The 18,427-nt window shown below is 43.7% G+C and overlaps 1 protein-coding gene across 1 annotated transcript in view; it reads left to right on the top strand.

Annotated features, from left to right (window-relative positions):
- Positions 1-18,427, top strand: part of CCND2 (cyclin D2) — a 37,509-nt gene that overhangs the window by 13,695 nt on the left and 5,387 nt on the right. Inside the window, exon 4 of the mRNA XM_065671990.1 lies at positions 3,101-3,231. Within this exon, the coding sequence (XP_065528062.1) occupies positions 3,101-3,231 (131 nt within the window). The remainder of the gene's footprint in view (positions 1-3,100; positions 3,232-18,427) is intronic.

Raw genomic sequence — 18,427 nt, 5'->3', positions numbered from 1 at the left:
TTAAGGGAACTAACAAGGTTATTGGGCATAGAAATGTTCGCATGTGACCCCACGTGGAAGCAGACCTACAGCAGTGCTAGTTGGCAGGGGCACTGTGGCTCTTTATTCAGCTTCCTAGGAAGACGGTGTCTGGGAGTAGGTATAAAATCAACCACGAGAAAACCAGCATTGGGATAATGTGAAGGTCTTGGTACAAGACCCTAGGAGGCAAGGAAGTTCAGAGGGCAGGCTGGAGCTGTGTCCTTCACTCAGCCCGGTGTGCCTGGCCGGTCTTGAGCATTGAGTGCAAGACACTGGGAGCTCCCTGTTGCTTACCACCAGCTAGCTGCTGTTCTCTGGAGGCTCAGTGACCATGCATGAGGCTGTGGGTCCATCCAGGCCTCTGAGTGGGTCTCTTTCTCCCTGCTGCTGGCTCACATGGTGGGGTGGCAGAGGGTGGGTTTTGATTCTCAGGCACTGCATCATAACTTCCATAGGGGCTGTCCAAACATCAGCAGAGTTTGAGAGGTTCAACATCATCTTTTTGCTGTATCTTTTCTGAAACTTGAGACAAGGAGGGGTAAGTTATGGAAAGTCCTTAGTCCTTATGCCACCCATATTTCCCATGCATAACTAGGAGATGGTTTGGTAAGTTGAAAGATTAAATGCAAAAGTCGTTTCCCAACTTAGGACCATGTTGACGAAGTGCAGCCTCATTAGCATCAAATGCAAGCACAAGGAATTCATAAACCCAGGCAAATGCAGAGTGTACAAGAGGAGAAACAGACCCATGGAGATGAAGTCTTAATTTATCTCTTTTCTAAAGAAATCACTGAGATTGCTGATGAGTCACTCTGTGTAGATGAGAGCAGATTTTGGGGATGCAAGGTCTCTTCTATAAATGTTTGGACATTATTAAATATTGTAGACATCTGTTATTTGCTCTGTGGACCAGGAGGAGACTCTGGACAGTCATGAAAGCACATATATTTGCAACCTTTGTAAAATTCTCTCATTATTGGAGTCCCTCAGCCATTTCTCCCCTTCATATTGGACTTTGCAAACCAGTGGCTCAACAGTCACACTTCTTCCATGGAGCCACTAGCTACAAGATCAACCCATAGGAACAAACTATTGCAACAGTCACCCAGTGTCAAGTCCTGCGGCCTCCATCAGTAGGAGTGGGTAAGAAGAGAGGCAAAATTGCATACAATTAGAGCTGTTTCAAGGACTTAAAATCTTCTGTATTTATGGCCTGCTCTCGAGGTCTGGCCTAATGATAAGTGCAACTGCAGCCCGAGGCGCTGGAGATAGGGTGGGCTCTGTGGGGAGTGCATGTGCTATGTGTCAGGTAACCTTACCTATTTTCGTTGGTCATCCTTTTACAGTCTGAATGGGGCTAGCCCTTCCATATGTGTCTATAAATCCACATGAGGTAAATGTAAAGGTGATTTTGATCATGAAACTGCAATTCCTGTTACCTCGACTTGTGCTGAGATCACACATCAGGGCTGTCCTGCACTGGTAAGTAGGAGTCAGGGGTCTTCTGTTGACTCATTAGTGGGGGTAATAGAACTTAATTTTCAAGATCATCAGCTTTCCTATATACAGTGGGTTCTTACTATTACAGTAGTGCATATTTACTATGTTTATAGTATATGCAGTCCATATTTATTGTTTCAGTCCATGGAAATTTGCTCCTTCAGAAGTGTTTGTCAGAGCGTGATGTCTCTGGAGCTCTTCTGGTAGGAAGCAGTGTGCAGTGGTGGGCTTGTAGGTGGTCACCTCCTGGTGGCTTTGTGAGACAGATAAACCTATGTCAGTGTTTCATTTCCTCCTTTCCTCTCCCTGCTTCTAACACCCCACCTTCCAGTCCCTCTGGATGAATGTTATGACCTGAGTCTCATTTTTACCTTAGAGCTTCATTCCTCATGGGTTCCAGGGACACATTCTAGTCTGGAGAAGAGCATGCTGTCTCCACAGCTATTGCAGTACCTGCCAGCTCAGAGTCTGGGAGGCCGAGAACTGTACATGTGTCTAAAACTTCAGCAAACATCAACAGGGTTACAGTTTGTACTAGCTGGACAGAGGGGATTTGGAACCTTCCCTTAACAGAAGGGCAGTTTTCTCTAACAATCTATTTCTATAAATACACTGAATATTGATTATGGTTTATTTCATGTGAAGTATTACTTGGATTTCCTCTTCCTTCTTCTCCAGTCCCCACAGCTGAAAACTGGTAGAAAAGGGTTTGTTAATGAGTTATTGTTGAACCAAAGAAATTAAATAACAAAGTTTCATTTTAGGAAGATACCAGTAACCTAGAAGGTCTCCTGGAAATGCTGTTTAGTAAGACATGACGATAAACTAGTGCCTATGGCAGTATCATAAACCATAAATTTGTCTTGCAAAGGTCACAAGAACATTGAGTGTTATTTTCATTTCTCTCGTGATCTCCATAGATCACAGATGTGTGAGAGGAAGTTTTGAAATGTATTTTCAACTTGTTTGTTAAGAAAGAGTACTAATGATAAATGTGATCTTTGTTTTTTCTTGTATTGCATAGCTGCGGGCTGTAAGTGTTCTCACTTCCTAATTGCAAAGGTGGCAAAGATGAACCGTTAATTAAAACCTCTTTCCTGGACAGGTCTTTAAATGCTCAAGTTAATTAAGTCTTTAAAAATGGACGTGACTAAAAATCTCAGTTTGGTCTTTTGTAATAGCTTATTCCAGTTAGTTTTCCAGTTATACAGAGAGCTCTAACGTGACTGAGACCCAAATTTCTGACATAAATAACAGAAAGCCTCCTTCTTCTTTTTCCTTTTCTTTAAAATGAAGGAAAGACTATTAAAAATTGTCCAGGTTTACTTTATGCATCAGTGAGAATAAAAGACTGAACTGCATTTCCATTTTAATTTGCAGATCTGTTACCCTTCCTTTGACTGCTTGTGATGAGCAGTGTGACTAATGAGCTCCACCGGACCAGAAAGAGTGGCACTTTTCCCTTTCTTTTACTTCCCTGGGTTTTATTCTTGGGTGTGGTTTTTTATGTTGCTTGCCTCTGATGTTTTGCAGCTTTTCTGGTCTGGGCTTGGCCTAATTCCCAGATCTGTTCTTGCAGATTTCAACTTTGCCATGTACCCACCGTCAATGATAGCAACTGGAAGTGTGGGGGCAGCCATCTGTGGCCTTCAGCTTGATGACGGGGACAGCCTCACTGACCTCCTGGCCAAGATCACAAACACGGATGTGGTGAGTGTCCCACATTCCTCTTCTCTTTTTACTTCTAAGGGTGCAGTGGAGAACCAGGCCATCAAATCCAGCCTGATCCTGAAAGACCAGTGGAGTGAAGAAGGGGATGCTCCTGGAACAAGCAGTTTGCAGGAGTGGACTCAGCACTTTGTTTGCAGCGCTTTGAATGTCCAAAGCTCCTTGGCCTCCTGAGATCAGTTTTCATTCATGCTTTGTTTAGCAGCTTGGTGGGGAGAGCCTGCTCTGCCCACCCTGACTAATGGTCAGGCATGCTGTCTGGGGGAACTGCCTTGGATTCTGCCTCAGGCAATGGGGCGAGCCTGATGACAGTGTGCCCTGGGGCATAAGGCAAACCTGTATGTTTGCTAGTCCTGTGTTTGCAACCCTCTTCTGGCCCTCACTGAGTTATCGTATAAAAATCATTGACAGAAGGAGGTGAACAACAAACTAATCCTCCAGCACTGGCACAGGTCGAGGCAGGTGCAACTCAGGCTGTCTGCTGGTTTGTCTGTAACTTTACTAAGTTTGCCCCGTGAGGGGCATTTGTGGCTTGTCAGAAAGTCCCATCATCAGTAGGAGATGTGAATCTGATGGCGCTTCAGTGGTGCTCAAACTCACTCAAAATTTAGCTTTCTGGTCTGGGCTGAGCTTCTTGTGGGGACATGAAAAAAACCCAGCCCTAAGAGCTCTGCTGGCCGTCTTGCCAGAAAGCTGGGAGGACTGAAAGGAGCACACTTGGGATGGTGCCTCTCCTGCTGCCCCCCTGTATTGGTTAGGCACTGCAGGGAACCTACGCTCCTGCAAATCTAAAGTGCTTGGTCTGTGTAGAAACACAAGTTTCATCTCTTGGGAAGCTGACATGTTTTGCCATCATAAAGTTCAAAAGGAAAGAAAATGAGTGAGGCTTTCTGAAATGCAGGCCACTAATAAAATAATGCTCTTTTAACCATCGAAGTATCAGTTTCCAATGCATCGTCTTTAATATGTCCCAGCTATAAAACTTTCTTTTGCTTTTACTGTGCAGAATAAATACACTGTTCAATTATTAGATCCATCATAATATTGTCAAGAGAAGGTCTGGGTTTTTTCCAACTACGGAAATTAGAGCCTGATGGACCAGCTTGGTTGTTAGCAGGACAAGGATAATGCTGAGAGCAAGGGAGTGACAGCATGGGGTGAGGAACAGGGCCACAGATAGTTGGTATGGCGGCAGGGCATGGACAGGGAGGCTTGAAGCCAGTAATTGCAAAGTTTAGGGGGAGCTTTCACTTTGTAATTTCACTCGCCTTAAATTTCTGCTGCTGTGAAACACATCACTACCCACAGAAATCCCTAGGTAGTTATTTGGAAGTGCTTTATGAGGATAGAAGCAAGTGGTGCTCAGGTACCCTCAAAACCCAAACCTAGAACAGCTACCCTCAGCAGAGCTTATCACTGTTCCTGTGCTGTCTGATTAGTGGTGTAGTCTTTCCTTCACCAGACCATTTTTCCCGTATCAGTGAGTTCCAGATAAACTACTGATACTGTTTCCACAGTACTTTAGCACTTCTCAGAAGGGAGAGTCCTTGCTCGTGTGTTTATATTTGTGGTGTTTGGTTGGTTTTGATCATTGAGTAACTGGGTTCTGTCTTTCTGGAGATGCCAGGGAGTTGTTCAGGGTGGTTCTTCATCTCCTGTAAGAGTTTCCCTGTGCAGTCACAAGGATCTTTCCCTTCTTGCTCTTTTTCAGCATGGACAAGAAGTTTGGGTAGCAGTGACAGCATGATGCTAATGATACTTAGCTGCTAGGTGAGAGTAAGCAAGCTCAACACATGGGCTATGTCATTGGGACCTTACGTGATACTTAGCTGTGCCTTGAGTCCCTGGTCACATTTTCCTCCCTCCTTCATCATTTTTGCCAGCAAAAAGATTTTGAGCATCCCTTTCTGATGCAACCCTTGCTGTAGTAATCTGTTCCTTAAGCACCTTTCACTTGGGTTACTGTAGTCCCTACTGTATGGGGTCATGTTCAGAAGGTCTTTCAAGGCTAGATCCAGCTGCTCGCTTGCACAGCCACTCTTCATGGTAGGAATTACACTCATGGGTTTTTCTACTGCTCTTCTCCATGTGGTTCTGGAAGCTGTCTGGTGCCTTGCTGCCTTACGTGCGAAGCTCTGCTTGAATCATGATCCCAGTTGTTTGTTCCCATGCTCAGTCTATGTACTGGGAATGTTTGCGAAGGCTTGTAGGACAGAATAAAAGTCACAGGGTGTTTTTCTGGTGGAATTTTCTTTCACCTTGGTATGGTGGAGCCATACTTCGACTTTCCAAGCACATTACAAGCATATTGCACGTGGTGACATTTGAGGAGGGAATACATGGCTAATTTTGCTGCCTTGGGAATTTTTCTGGATTCTCTTTATTTGATACTTACTGCTATACACTTAAAGCTTGTGTTCTTTTTTATAAGAGATAGTGAAGCTTTCTCAGGCATCCCAATGCCTTTTAATGTAAGGCCATTTTACAGTATATTGCAGATTGGACAGACTTTCTCTCTTACGCTGATTTTTTCTATCCTGATTGTTTCAGTCTGAAAGAAAATACCTGCCAAAACAGCTTAATAGTTCTTAAGTCATTAGAAGAGAGAAGAAAAAAGGATGCTGTTTTTCGCATTCAGAATTTCTTCATGCCTTTCTTTGAAATTTAGCAGATGGGTTTTTGTCAGAAATGTGCTTTTTGCCACCCTAATGTAAATCTTCCCAGATCTGACTGAGCCTTTTGAAAAAAACTCAACTAAAATATCACTCTTTCCAAAAACAAAGAACTCCACATTTTACTGGTCACATCTACTCTCCAGGAGTCTGTCGGCACTGGGCAGAAACAAGCCTTCTTCTCTTTGCTCCTGGTCTTAGCCCACAGACTGCAGAGGAGAGTTTCCCAAGTCAGAGCACACTTGGGACAGAAGTTTCTGAACAATGTAATTGCTAAAACCTTGAGGTCTTTGCAGAAGTTAGAGGTGCTGTCATTTTTTCAAGCTGTTTCTGTTGTAGCAGAGGTGGCCTTAATTCAGGGTCTGTCTCCTGCAGGCTTTGAGGTCTCAGCCCAACCAGAGGTGGCCAAAATTTTTAACTTGGGCAAAATAGTGTATTTTTCATTAGCCAGCTATTGGGAATGGGAGAAATATTTTGGTAGAAACTTTCTCTGTGACATTTTCATTTGAAAAAATGCAATAGGGCCCAGGACTAGAAGCTTCCACATATTAAAGCTTAAGAGAGAGATAAGCAACTCTAAACAGGGTCTCGGAGGAGTATGGGGCAGTCTTAGCAATAGATAGTACTATCAGCCTCATCTGTAAAAGGTATTTTTGGAACAAGGTTGTGTAAGAGTTAGCCCAAGGCTCTGTTAGTGAAGAGTAAAGACTAATGTAATATATTTTACTCTGGGACTTGAATGAACAGCTTTAGTTCTCTCACTTCCTAATTTCTGATGCCTGAGAGCTGTTCCTGTAGCGATATAATTAATTCAACATCACTCTGTGAATGGTTTTGTTTTCAAAGGGGAGGTTAGGGAAGAGGAAGCAGTGAGAGCTCCTGGGCTTCAGGGGCATCACATGGTGGAAAAGCAAGGGAACTCACAGAAATCACAGTTCTGCAGAGGAAGAACTTCTCTCTGCCCACCCACCCCCTGCCGTGCCACTGGTAACCCACAGGAAGCAGCAGAGAGCTGGGGGAGAGTCTTTCCCAACTGGAGGGTCTTCTTTTTCTTTTGGTATGTGTGATTGCTTAGCATGGAAACAGATGATGGGACTTTCTCATTGGCTTTCTAAAGAATGTCACTGTTGGAGGTGAAGCATGAAGAATTTCAGCTTCAAAGATGCAAACATATGAAACTAGAAAATGATAATGAAATCCTGATACAACATAAGTGCAGTGAGCTTTTCTGAACTTGTACTGTTTGATAATAATAATTTGAGGGTGCTATCTGTTTGCTGGAAAATAGCCACAGAAACCAGGAGTCCGAAATCAATGGAGTTATTTGAGATTTACACTGGTGTACCTAAGACTGGCGTTTGGCATTTAGTGCTATAATGTTTTTAGTGAATATTTCATTAAGAATTAGACCAAAAATACGTTACTAATAAGCAGCATTTAATTTAGAACCCAGCTGTTGTGTAAGCAAACAACCAACACAAGAGTGTTTCTTTCAGAAATACATCGGTGTCAGCTATCCTGTGTGAATCCACAGCAGTGCTTCAGATAGTACATGGCATCCCGTCAGTGTCATTCTAGGGATAACAGCTATTTCTGATAAACAGTGCCCTGGGCCATGTGATGAAGGTTGAATCACAGTCTGAAGAGACAGTCACAACAAGGCCGTGCAAACCTCAGTTTCATTACTCCTTCCATCTACCAAAATAAACACATCTCAAAATAAAATACAAAATAAAAACATCTACCAAAATAAACATCTCAGCTCCCCTTGGAGAAGCTGAGATGCTCAGCAGCCTTAGGGGTAGTGAAAGTAGTTCTGCATGGTGTATCTGAATTGCCTTTTCTAATCATTATTGTCCCAAAGAGTCGTTAAGAGCTAGTCTCATACGGCTTCACACAGCTCTGATGGATGGGGGATTGCATGTTTTGATCTGTTTTGCTGCCAGAGAGTGGGAATATTTCCTTTGTGTTGCTTGAAGAGGAGAGGCCAGTGGGCAAAGAGTTAACAGACTACTCACAGGAACCTGCTGGGCTCCCTGTGAATCTCTTGGTGGGTCATTGAATGGAAAAATAAACAACTCAGGAAGTCAGGAATTTCCATAGCATCCTAGACAAGTACTCCAGTTCATTCAGTATCCTGTCCCTGGTGGAGCCAGATGCTTCAGGAGGATACAAGCATCCCCCGTCACGTACAATTATGGGATGTAAGGAAGGATAGCTGATTGGGTAGAGCACAATTTAAGAACTTGCAGTCAATATTCTGCTTTGCCACAGACGTGTTTTGGGCAAGTCTGCCTCCTCCCTTCCTGGAAGAGCAGCCAGTGTTCAGTGTATCGCTAGCCATGCGTCTGGAAACCCCCTCTCTAGCTATGCCTGTGAGTGTTCTCATAAATCATGTGCTGGGTAAGCATGCCCTGGCTTGGTTACTGCTTACATCTCCCTTGAATCTGTCCTGTGCCCTTCCATTTTCTGGTACCCCAGATCTCCTCATGAAGGAGAAGTACTTTAAGATTTCTGAGGAGCTCAGGAAAGTACTGCTGGAGTAGATAGATAAGGTCTTTACGTGTTACAAAGCACCTTGGACAAGAATTTTGTAGGATAAAGTCAGTAAAAATCAGGCACACAACTTTTATCTACTTAATCTTATTTTGAGCAGAAGGTTACATTAGGTGATATTCAGAAGTCCCTTCCAGTCTCTTTCTATTAGGCTGAATGCACTGAAACATAGAAACTGTTACCTCATTTTAAAAATGTGGTCAGGCTTCCATCATTGACAAAAGCCAGTAAGGTTAGATCCCAGACTAAGCTGGATAGTGGCTGTTTGTGTAATAAACTCTGTGTCACCATAGCTGCCAGAAGGGCTGGCCAGGTTCACTCTGTGTGGTAGTCAGAGCTATATGTGCATGTCAGGCGCATCTTCTTCCTAGAGCCCAGCTCTCAAGGCTGCATCCAGATGACAAAAGGAGTTGTCCTCCCCAGTATGAACATTAGGGGCAAGGTTTTCAGGCAGACCTAATGTATAGCCTTGTATTCTGGCACAAGTTCTTTTTGAACATGTGTTTCCAGATGGGAATTGGTGTGTATTGAGTAGTTTTGAAAATCCAAAGAATATTTAAGGGCCTGAGGTAGAAAGAAGAAAGGAACCAAGCTTTTCATAAAGTCTTGTTGAAACAGCTGGATCTGAGCCCTTGCAAATGTAGAGTCAGGCTGTTCTGAAGACTGGATCCATAATAAATGGCATATAAAATATCTCCACCTAAACATGTGACATACGTCAGTGCTGGGATTATTTCCCCACCCCCATGCTTCTGTTGAGCTGCAGTATAAAATCATGGAAATATGTCTTGAATGGATACCATTTGAACATTGTCCCTACAGCACATACACCATTTATCCCCTCCTTTGTAGTGTTTAGGGCCTGTGGTTTTGGAACCAAGTAACAGGACTTGCTGTATCTTATCCTGCTTTACTTGTTGCAGACCGCATTTTGTATGCAAGGAAACAACAGACAAAATAGCCTCCAAAAGAAAGGAAGAATGAGATAGTTTCCTAAGTTGTCTTTGCCTGAGTTGGCAGCTGCTCTGCTTCATTCAGCTTTTTGTTCCCCAGTGAGTGCTGTGCGTGTGTAACAACAATGGGGTGATGCAGTTACACTGCGGGCTCATGGTGGAGTTCCGTCACATCCATTCATAAATACAGCCTGGGCCGGCACACTGAGGAAGCCAGGCCCCCGAGGAACCGGCTCCACAGCCCAGGCACTGCTGCCGGAGCTGCTTATGGCCCAGCGCTGCTCTGGTCAGAGACTTGCCCCCACCCTCCGGTGGGGAATCCTTTCTTGGCTCATCAGGCCTTTTACAATGCAGCTGGATCGTGACAGTTTTTGTCAAATCCCCCTTTTCAATGGACAATCTCAGCATCTCTTACAGCAGGGTAAATTCACCTTCTCACAGTTGCTAAGTATACCTGTTAGAGATAATTAGCTTGAAATGTAGATGAGGCCCTCAGTGATACGGTTTAGTGGTGGTCTTGGCAGTCCTGCGGTAATGGTTGGTCTTAATGATCTTAAAGGTCTTTTCCAACTGAGTTGATTCTGTGAGTCTGTGAAATCCCAAGTCACGTTAAGCAGGGAGTATGATTTCAAGCATGGCATCTGCCCCTGGATCACCCTACCAGTGTTTTGGCTTCACTCTCACTTTTTCCAGTTCTGAAAACATTGTTCTCTCCTGTTGCTATGAGAAATACCCACTCGAGCAACAGGAAACCAACAAACTGACTGTTGAAGCAAACAGTGGAACTGAATCTAAAAAGTACACTGTTGAAACTGCTTAAAAGATAAAAAAAAATGCAGAGAAAAATGTGCCATCCTTCAGATGTTTAGTGTTAGTGATCTTACATATTGCATTAGTACAGTAATGTAGTGATAGCAAGTGGAGAAATTCTGGCATAGATAAGATTTTTTGTTGTTGTTTTGTTTTTTTTTTTTTTTAAAGTGAGATGTCCTCACTAGTCTCCATGAAATGCCCTTTGGAACAGCCAATTACTATTTTTTGTACTTGTAGATGGAAAAACAGAGACATAGACACTTATCTGTAATAGATGCTCTTTGTTAAAGTAGCAAAAATAGACATTTAGGAGGGAAAATATTTCTGTTTTTAAACTGCGTCCATTAGATGTGAGATCACTGAGATCCGGTAAATGTAGTAAATGGGCATGATATTCCCACAGCAGCTTTTCAGGCTCTTGTTTTGGAGAATGTCGGCGAGCTAAAGGCCAGCACTCGGCACACGAAGGCCCCGCTTTGGGAAGGAATCCCTGTTTATGTCAACAATGAAGCATGTGCTTTGGAGAGGTTTGAATTGGGGCTTAAATGTGAACTAGCAGAGGAATCCTGCCGCCTTTTGTGTTTAGGAGTACAGATGACACGTTCCATGCTGGAATTTATGTAAATCCTGACTCTTTAATGCATGTCTGATTGCTGCTTTCTTAGATTATCCAAGCAGTGCATACATGACCGGGGAACAGTATTGTCACTTCACATATCTCTAGCATCCTTTCTATTTATCATACCAGGTCCCACACCTAAAAAAAAAAAGTCCTTTTCTGGTTTCCGTTTTGCAATTTTAAGTTTTAAGAAAGAGGAAGAGATGGGGGCGTTAACAGATACATGTGAAGTAATTAAATGTATACATGGAAAACCAACCACCCTTTAATAAAAAAATGCCAGAAAGCTCGTGCAGCTTTGCCAGCTTTGGGACTCTAAGCACTCAGCAAAGAACCTAGGGTTTGGATCCAGGCTCCTAAATCTGATCAGCGCAGGAAATGCAGGAGTATCAAGAGGTATCTGATTGAGTTATAGGTCAGTATTTTGTATAGTTTGTATATATATGTTATATATAAGAACAGCCCTACTGTTACTCTTCTGCTGCTGGTTGTAAAGGAGAGTAGGGTTGTAGCTTTTGGCTGCCCTTGAGAAATGACCCACTTGGTCACTGATCAGGATTGTTTTCAGCCTTGAAATTGCAAAGGGTTTCATGACAAGGATGCTGGAGAGGGACTCTTCATCAAGGACTGGAGCAAATAGGAGAACAGGTGATAGGTTCAGACTTAAACACGAGAAGTTCAGGTTAGGTAACAGGAAGGAGTTCTTTACTGTGAGGGTGGTGAGGCACTGAATCAGGTTGCCCAAAGAAGTGGTGAATGCTCCATCCCTGGCAGTTTTCAAGGCCAGGCTGGACAGAGCCTTGGGTGACATGGTCTAGGGTGAGGTGTCCCTGCCTAGGGCAGGGGGGTTGGAACTAGATGATCTTAAGGTCCTTTCCAACTTATACAGTTCTATGATTCTATGATTCTGCCTTGCTGTTGGCTTGACCTTGGCGCAGCTTGGGCTGGGGTGGCAATGGCATTCATGCCAATCCCTGTCAGCTTTCTTTGAGTTACCAGGCTGCGCTCTTGGCAGCTGGATGTCTGTACATCCCATGTAGGGCTCTGAGATACAGTGTTGCCTCCCTTCAGGTGTTCACTGGTCTGATCAAAGCTGTTTATCTGTCTAGGCTTTAGCTGGTGCTGGCCCTATTTCTTCTGTGGTTGCTGATGCACAGCACCTTGCCATAAAGCTAAGATCTTGTCAAGGGCTAAGTGATACTTAAATTAAACAAAACTAAAATGAAACCTTGTTAACTGTAGTGTTGCAGTCTTTAGTTTCTTCTTAAATACAGCCATAATGCATTTTCTCTGGGCACTGGTATTCCCAAATGAGTGCCATCTTGGATGGGCAAAAGCTGGGTGGCTGCAAGGCTCAGACCAGTTCCCATGTATGCAGATGTTTCCCTAAATTTAGTTTTGATAAACAAACAAAGATTAGGAAGCTTGCTGGGGTAAGCTTTATTGCTTCTTCTCCCAGGCAAGATCAAAACTGAGATGCAAAAGGGGAATCTAAAAATCACAACAGAAAAAGTGCTGTGGAAGAGACTAAAGCTAAGTTCATTGCTTCTGCACGCCATGCCTCCCTGCCTGCCGGAGTCAGTGCTGAAGCTGTGGTGGTCGCTGCCACAGGGACCACAGGGTCTGGCAGAGCTAGGTGGTACATGACCAGTATGGATACAGGGGTGTGCTATCATGCACACTGCTTGGCTGTGAAATTGATCTGGTGGTTTAAATCTGGTTTAGAGTAGTGTCATGGTGAGAGTAGTTGCAATAAATAACAGAGCTGCAGTCCCCTTATGGTCACAGAAACTCTGGATTGATTCAAAATGGAGAGGGAGGTAAAAGATGCATGGGTGAAATGATTTAATTTCTTGTGACAGCCCTCCACTGTCAGCATTGGAGAAGAGTGATCTTTGTGCAGAAGGTGGTGTACTGCTATTCACGTACTGCAGGATCTGATGCAGAGACCATTGTCATCCCAAAGATACCATCTATCAGCTTCAGTTTAGATGGGGTGTGAGGGAAAACTTGAAAATGGCTAAGTAAGTCTATGGCAGAAACTCAGGCCAAGTTACTAGTATTGTGAACATCAGTTTGAAACTGGAAGATGGGGGGCATTATAGGGCATATATATTATAGAGGTGTTGAAAAGTTCAAGAAAATGTGTTACATAGGTATCATGTTCTGCAGGACCTCTCCTAGTGCGAGTGCATTGTATCAAGAGTGTCATGAATGGAAATGGAAATCCTCAATTATTATTGACTTAAATAAGTAGATCCTGCTGATTCCTCCTTCCAGTCATTTTCACTGCCAGCATTCCTGTCAAAGCTATGAGGGTATTCCTCATTGAACACAGAAAAGCATTTCTTTTCCTTCAAATTCATTTTGAGTGTGCTAGTGTAATCACCCAGGATGATAAAGTTTCACCAAAAAAAACCCAAAAAAGGAACCCAAAAGTTCATTTAAAATTATTGCTTTTTTAGTTCTGTACATGCTGAAGTAAAAATAAAACTATGGAATGGAAAGTACCTGAACTATTTTAATCACTAAAACTACTAGACCATATAGAAGAATGGGGAAGTTGATCCATGTGACACACACTTAAAAACCTTCGTTATAAAAACAACAAAGACAACCCTACAGTATTCTGGAGGAATGGCCCAGTCCCGATATTGCAAAATCTGAGCCTCTTACTTTAGTGGGTTCTTTCAAGGAAAATCTGCTGAATAGTGGAATTCATAGTTTTATATGGTTTTTTAGAGCTTTAATTTTCTCTTGTCAGTACTGTCTGGAGGTTGCAAAATGGAAGTCCTTCAGTAAACTTTGCAGACATGCAGCAAATCCACATGAAGCCTGAAGGGGATAAAAACACTGCATCTTGCAAAGGCCAGGCTGCTTGTCCTGATAAGTTTTTCGTGTTTTTTGTGTTGTGTCACTTAACTTTGGATTGACAGGAAATTCCTGTAAAGCAGACTGAACTCCCCATCCCTGGAGGTATTTAAAAGATGTTTAGATGTGGCACTTACGGGCATGGTTTCGTGGTGGCCTTGGTAGTGCTGGGTTAACGGTTGGCCTCTATGATCTTAGAGGTCTTTTCCAACCCAAATGATTCTGTGATTCGATGAAACAGAAGTGGTAACCCTATCTACAAAATAAGCCACTTGCTGTATTACACAATAACAGTTGGGATGATAAGATACTCAAAATGAACTCTTTTTTTTTCCTTTCACCCATGCGGTGATCGTCCAGACAGTCTACTTCATGGGCCCTAGAGCTAGTTGCTTGCTAAGACAGTGATTCAAGTGCACAGCAAATGTGGGTTTATGGTTTTTCATAGAAGAGTACAAGCACTTTGCTCACGTGTCACATTGACCAGATGTAAGCTCCTTCTGCTAATTCCAATTTATTAAAAAAGCCATTGACAGGTTTAGTTGGCATCTCATCTGGCATAAAGCACGTTCCTTAAATCTGTCCACAGCACTCTGACACTGTACTGTGCCAGGGATCATCTGTTGTCCCGCAGCTACCATGGTGAGTAAAAACCCACTGTGTGACCTGAATACCATGGCAGAAGCGGCGGTGTGGGCCTGTGCATGATCTCCAGCAAACAAGGCTGGCTGGCTGATGGGGTAGTGACAGAGCCAGGATTAACCATTGCACAGCCGCAGCCTCAGGTGATGAGTTTGTTGTATCTCTGTCATCAGTACTGGAGAGTTTAGGCTGAATCTGCTGGTGTGTTCCAGTTTGTTTTGCTGCACGTCTCAGGTTCAGTCATGAATCTGGCATTAGGTTTTTCCCCCTTAGTAGATTTTGGTAGTACAACTTGGCAACCTGAAAAATAAGTTTCACCATTTCTGGTTTGTGCTGGCCAGGCAATTTCAGCTCCTGGATAGATAGTTCATAGACAAATTAATTACATAGAATGTATTACTCAGACTAACAAACCCCTGATTTTTAGTATTCAAATAGCAGCACTTTTTTAGGAAGCTTTCATGCTGAATGCAATATGCTGCTAATTTTACCACAGTGTTCTTTATTTTAAAGAATTCAGTGGTGTATTATTTAAAGTTCAAAATGTAAGTGTGGACCAGAGCTAACACATGCCAGAAAAAAAACATCAGTAGCCTGTGGATCCCCATACAAAATAAAATCTATGAAAAGCGTGACAGTTCCAGTCTGGACCCCTTCATTTGTTTTATGTACAAAATGAAGACATCAGAGATTCCCATTTCTCTATAGGATTACCTGGACATTTTACCCTCATCATACAGGCAGTGAAACATCATACTGACCATCAGAAGTTTGTATAATAACAGTGTAAATGATCATATATCAGGGTGTTTAGAAACAGACAGAGTTGGCTCCAACTGCTCAAGCCTTGCGTTCCACGTGTCACCACCCTTCCTTCCCTGAGGCTGGCTGCAAGGAAATTGCCTCATTAAGCTCTGCAGTCTGAAGCTGCCTGTAAAAAAATCTGGCTTCTTCTCAGAAGGACATACTAGTTTGAAATTGTGCACCACTGTGCTTTAAAAGAAGAGTCTTATCCTCCCCAGCAAAAAGTGCCATTACAAGGGTAGTCTATTACAAGAGTTTCCAAACTGGTGCCCCAGCTCTTGCTTCCATTTGAAAATGCCTTGACCCTTGAAGTGGCTTGTTGCCATTGCCCTGTCACAAATGTGAATGATTACAACACACCTAAAACCTGCCCAAGCTAATAATGGGGGATTTTCTTGGTCTGAGCTTTTGCCAGATAGGTGCTGTGGGAGAAAGGCTGAGGAATTTGTCCAGCTCCCATCATTAAAAAAGCAATTCCAGTATTAGGAAATCACTAAGCTCCCAATAGTGTAAGAGCAAGCTTCTTAAAAACAAAAAAGTAAAAAATCCCCAAACCCAGTGTTTACCCAGTTAAACAAAAGTACCTATTCTTACCTTAAAAAAAAAAAAAAAAAAGCTTTGCCAGCAGCAGCAGGAAGGTGGTGTTCAGACAGAGATGCCCTTCTCCTTACCTTTTGCTAAAAGGAAAGGAAGAACCTCATGAGGTTTTTGCTTATCTGTCCTGGATCTCATCACTAGAAGATCCACTGTGCTCACATTTTATTACCTCTTCAAAGGCATTTGCCTCTGTGTCTCCATGCTGAGGCTTCTGGCTCCACTTCCAATGAGTTAAATGCTAAAGCTTCCCTTCTCTCCAGGAATGGGAGTCTAGCAGGGAGTGCAGGCAGGGACAGGCAGCTCTGGGAGGCCTGGGTTTAAGTGTACCCTCCTCCATCAAAATCCTGCTGTGATGAAGCCAACCTGTGAACAATGTCTTTGATAATGGTGTTTTTTTGTCGAACCTCCTCCTGGCACAGTTAGCTCAGGAGGAGCTGTGCAGTGACCAGGCACATGAAGACCAGTGTTTTCCAACACAGCCTTTCTGCTTTTTCTCTGGAGTGATAATTTCTTTTTTACACCAACAATGTATGCATCCCACTGAGCCAACTTGGCATTTTAGGTGCTCTGTAATTCTGAGCTGCCGGGTTACCCACTGGTTGCACGTGGTTGTGGTTAGGCACCAGCTGTGGCAATGCAGTAGTGGTGGCCATGACATATCTCTGATCTTCTGAGAGCATCATCCTTGCTCACAGAGCATCAGGATGAATTATGGGAGTGACAGAGATCAGGGCATGACCTGGAGACGACTACAAAGAGCTTGGGGTGATCTCTGCACTACATCTGATGTAGGAGTCATTCCAGTGCACAGGCAAGGACTGGTGCAACCAAGAGCAGGTTGCAGCGCTCCCTTGCTGTATTGTGGGTTACACTAGTGCCTACTGTAGCTCAGCAGCAAGGTGCAGTGCTCTGTGTTACAAGGAGCCTACAGCCAGTCACATGAATTCAGTGTTCAGTGCTCCCCAGGCCGTCTTAAACAAACCGTCCATGTCCCACCTTCTTTTGACATTACGCTTCATTTATATTCTGACTCTGCACCCATAGCATGGCATGTACATACCATTTTTCCTCTAATCTGGTTTCCAGAGGAGGGAAACATGGGTGCCTGGGCTGGCAAGGAACTCCTCCCATGCACCCCTGAAAGGACCCTCCTGTGCTCAGCCGGGCTTAGATGCAAACAGGGATGGTGGTTGCCTTCCTCCAAAGCACAGGCCCCTCAACTGTAAGGGCTCTGAATGGATGCAGTATGTAGTTTTCTGAGACATGGATCTTCAGTGACCTTGGGCTGCATTTCTTGAGGATATCCAAAGGTATCTGATCCCCCACCATGTGCCTTGCCAAATTCTAATTAATCTTCTCCAGAAAATACAGACATTGAAAACTATGGCTAATGTTAGTAAAATCATCTGCTTTCCTTAACCCTTTCCTTAACCCTTTCCTTGGACACAGCAGCACAGTTTTTGTTGTGGTTTCTCCCCTTCAATAAAAAGCCAGCCTGAGGTAGAGAGCAAAGTGTGGGGGAGTTTAGCTCCAGTGACTAAGACTTGGGAAAGCTGCTAGCAGTGAGAAGCATTGCTTACAGTGGGGCTGTGTTGGGGTAGGTACAGTACGGCTGCAAGCCAGTTAACTTGACCACAGATGCTTTTTCAGGGACAGTCCCACAGTCCCTCTTCAGACAAAAGGTGAACATGGGGAAGGCTTGGTCTGGCCACAGTATTGCAGCACGTTTTTCATGTTGTACACTGCTTCACTGTGGTGTTACTCATCAGGCTGATGGAACAAACTTCTGAGTCAGATTGTACACAAGTAGCCCAGACACTCCAGACATTTTGATGACAACTCACTCTGGCTTTAGCTGGTGTCATCCACATCACTGTGAATATTTTTGTCTGTGATACAACTGGCTCTAACCTCATCCATGTCCTTTTTCCTGGGACAGTTTGAAAAGCCATCCCTCACAGCCTCTTGTTGGCAGATGCACCTTCAGAGAAAGGTTGGGATGCTTCATTTTATTAAGCAGGGCAGTTTCACAAGGAGAGGACGTGATTTTGCAGCTAGCAGCTGCTGGATAGTAGCCGAGAAAAATGTGTGTTCGTGAGCCACCATGGTTAATTGTGACCATTACAAACGTAAACGTTGTCAGCATTTGCAAGGTACTCTGCATTTGACGTGTTCTCCCAGCCTGGCTAGGATGATAAATTAAACCTCCATACATGAATATTTCAAACTTGCCTCAATAACCTGGTATTGTGTAGAGAAAGTGGAGAGTGTTGGTCAGAGCTCAGCTCCCCGGTGTTGCACATACCCCATAATGGGTTGCTGGACTGACAAGTGCCCATGGAACCGTGTGGAGGTCAGTGCCCAGCTCTTGTCTTCAGCTACCCTGCCTGAAAGTGGGAATGCTGGTACCAGGTGTCACCAGCTCTGTCAGATGCTGCCACAACTCTGGTTAAAGTACTCTGCTGTAAAACTCTGCTACTAAAACCTGCTTTTTCCCACTGCCTGAAGCCTTTGTGAGAGACTCAGCTCTTAGGCAGACCGAGGCATCGGTGGGTTTGCAATACTGGTACCTTTTTCAGTGCTGTGGAAAGGCTGCCTTTAGGAGAAAATCCACATTTATTGTAGGATCCACCCACCTTACCCAGTGCCTT

Source organism: Lathamus discolor, chromosome 1 (assembly GCF_037157495.1).
Source record: "Lathamus discolor isolate bLatDis1 chromosome 1, bLatDis1.hap1, whole genome shotgun sequence".
Lineage (NCBI taxonomy): Eukaryota > Metazoa > Chordata > Aves > Psittaciformes > Psittacidae > Lathamus > Lathamus discolor.
The sequence above is the reverse complement of the archived record's forward strand: the minus strand, read 5'-3'. Positions and strand labels throughout refer to the sequence as shown.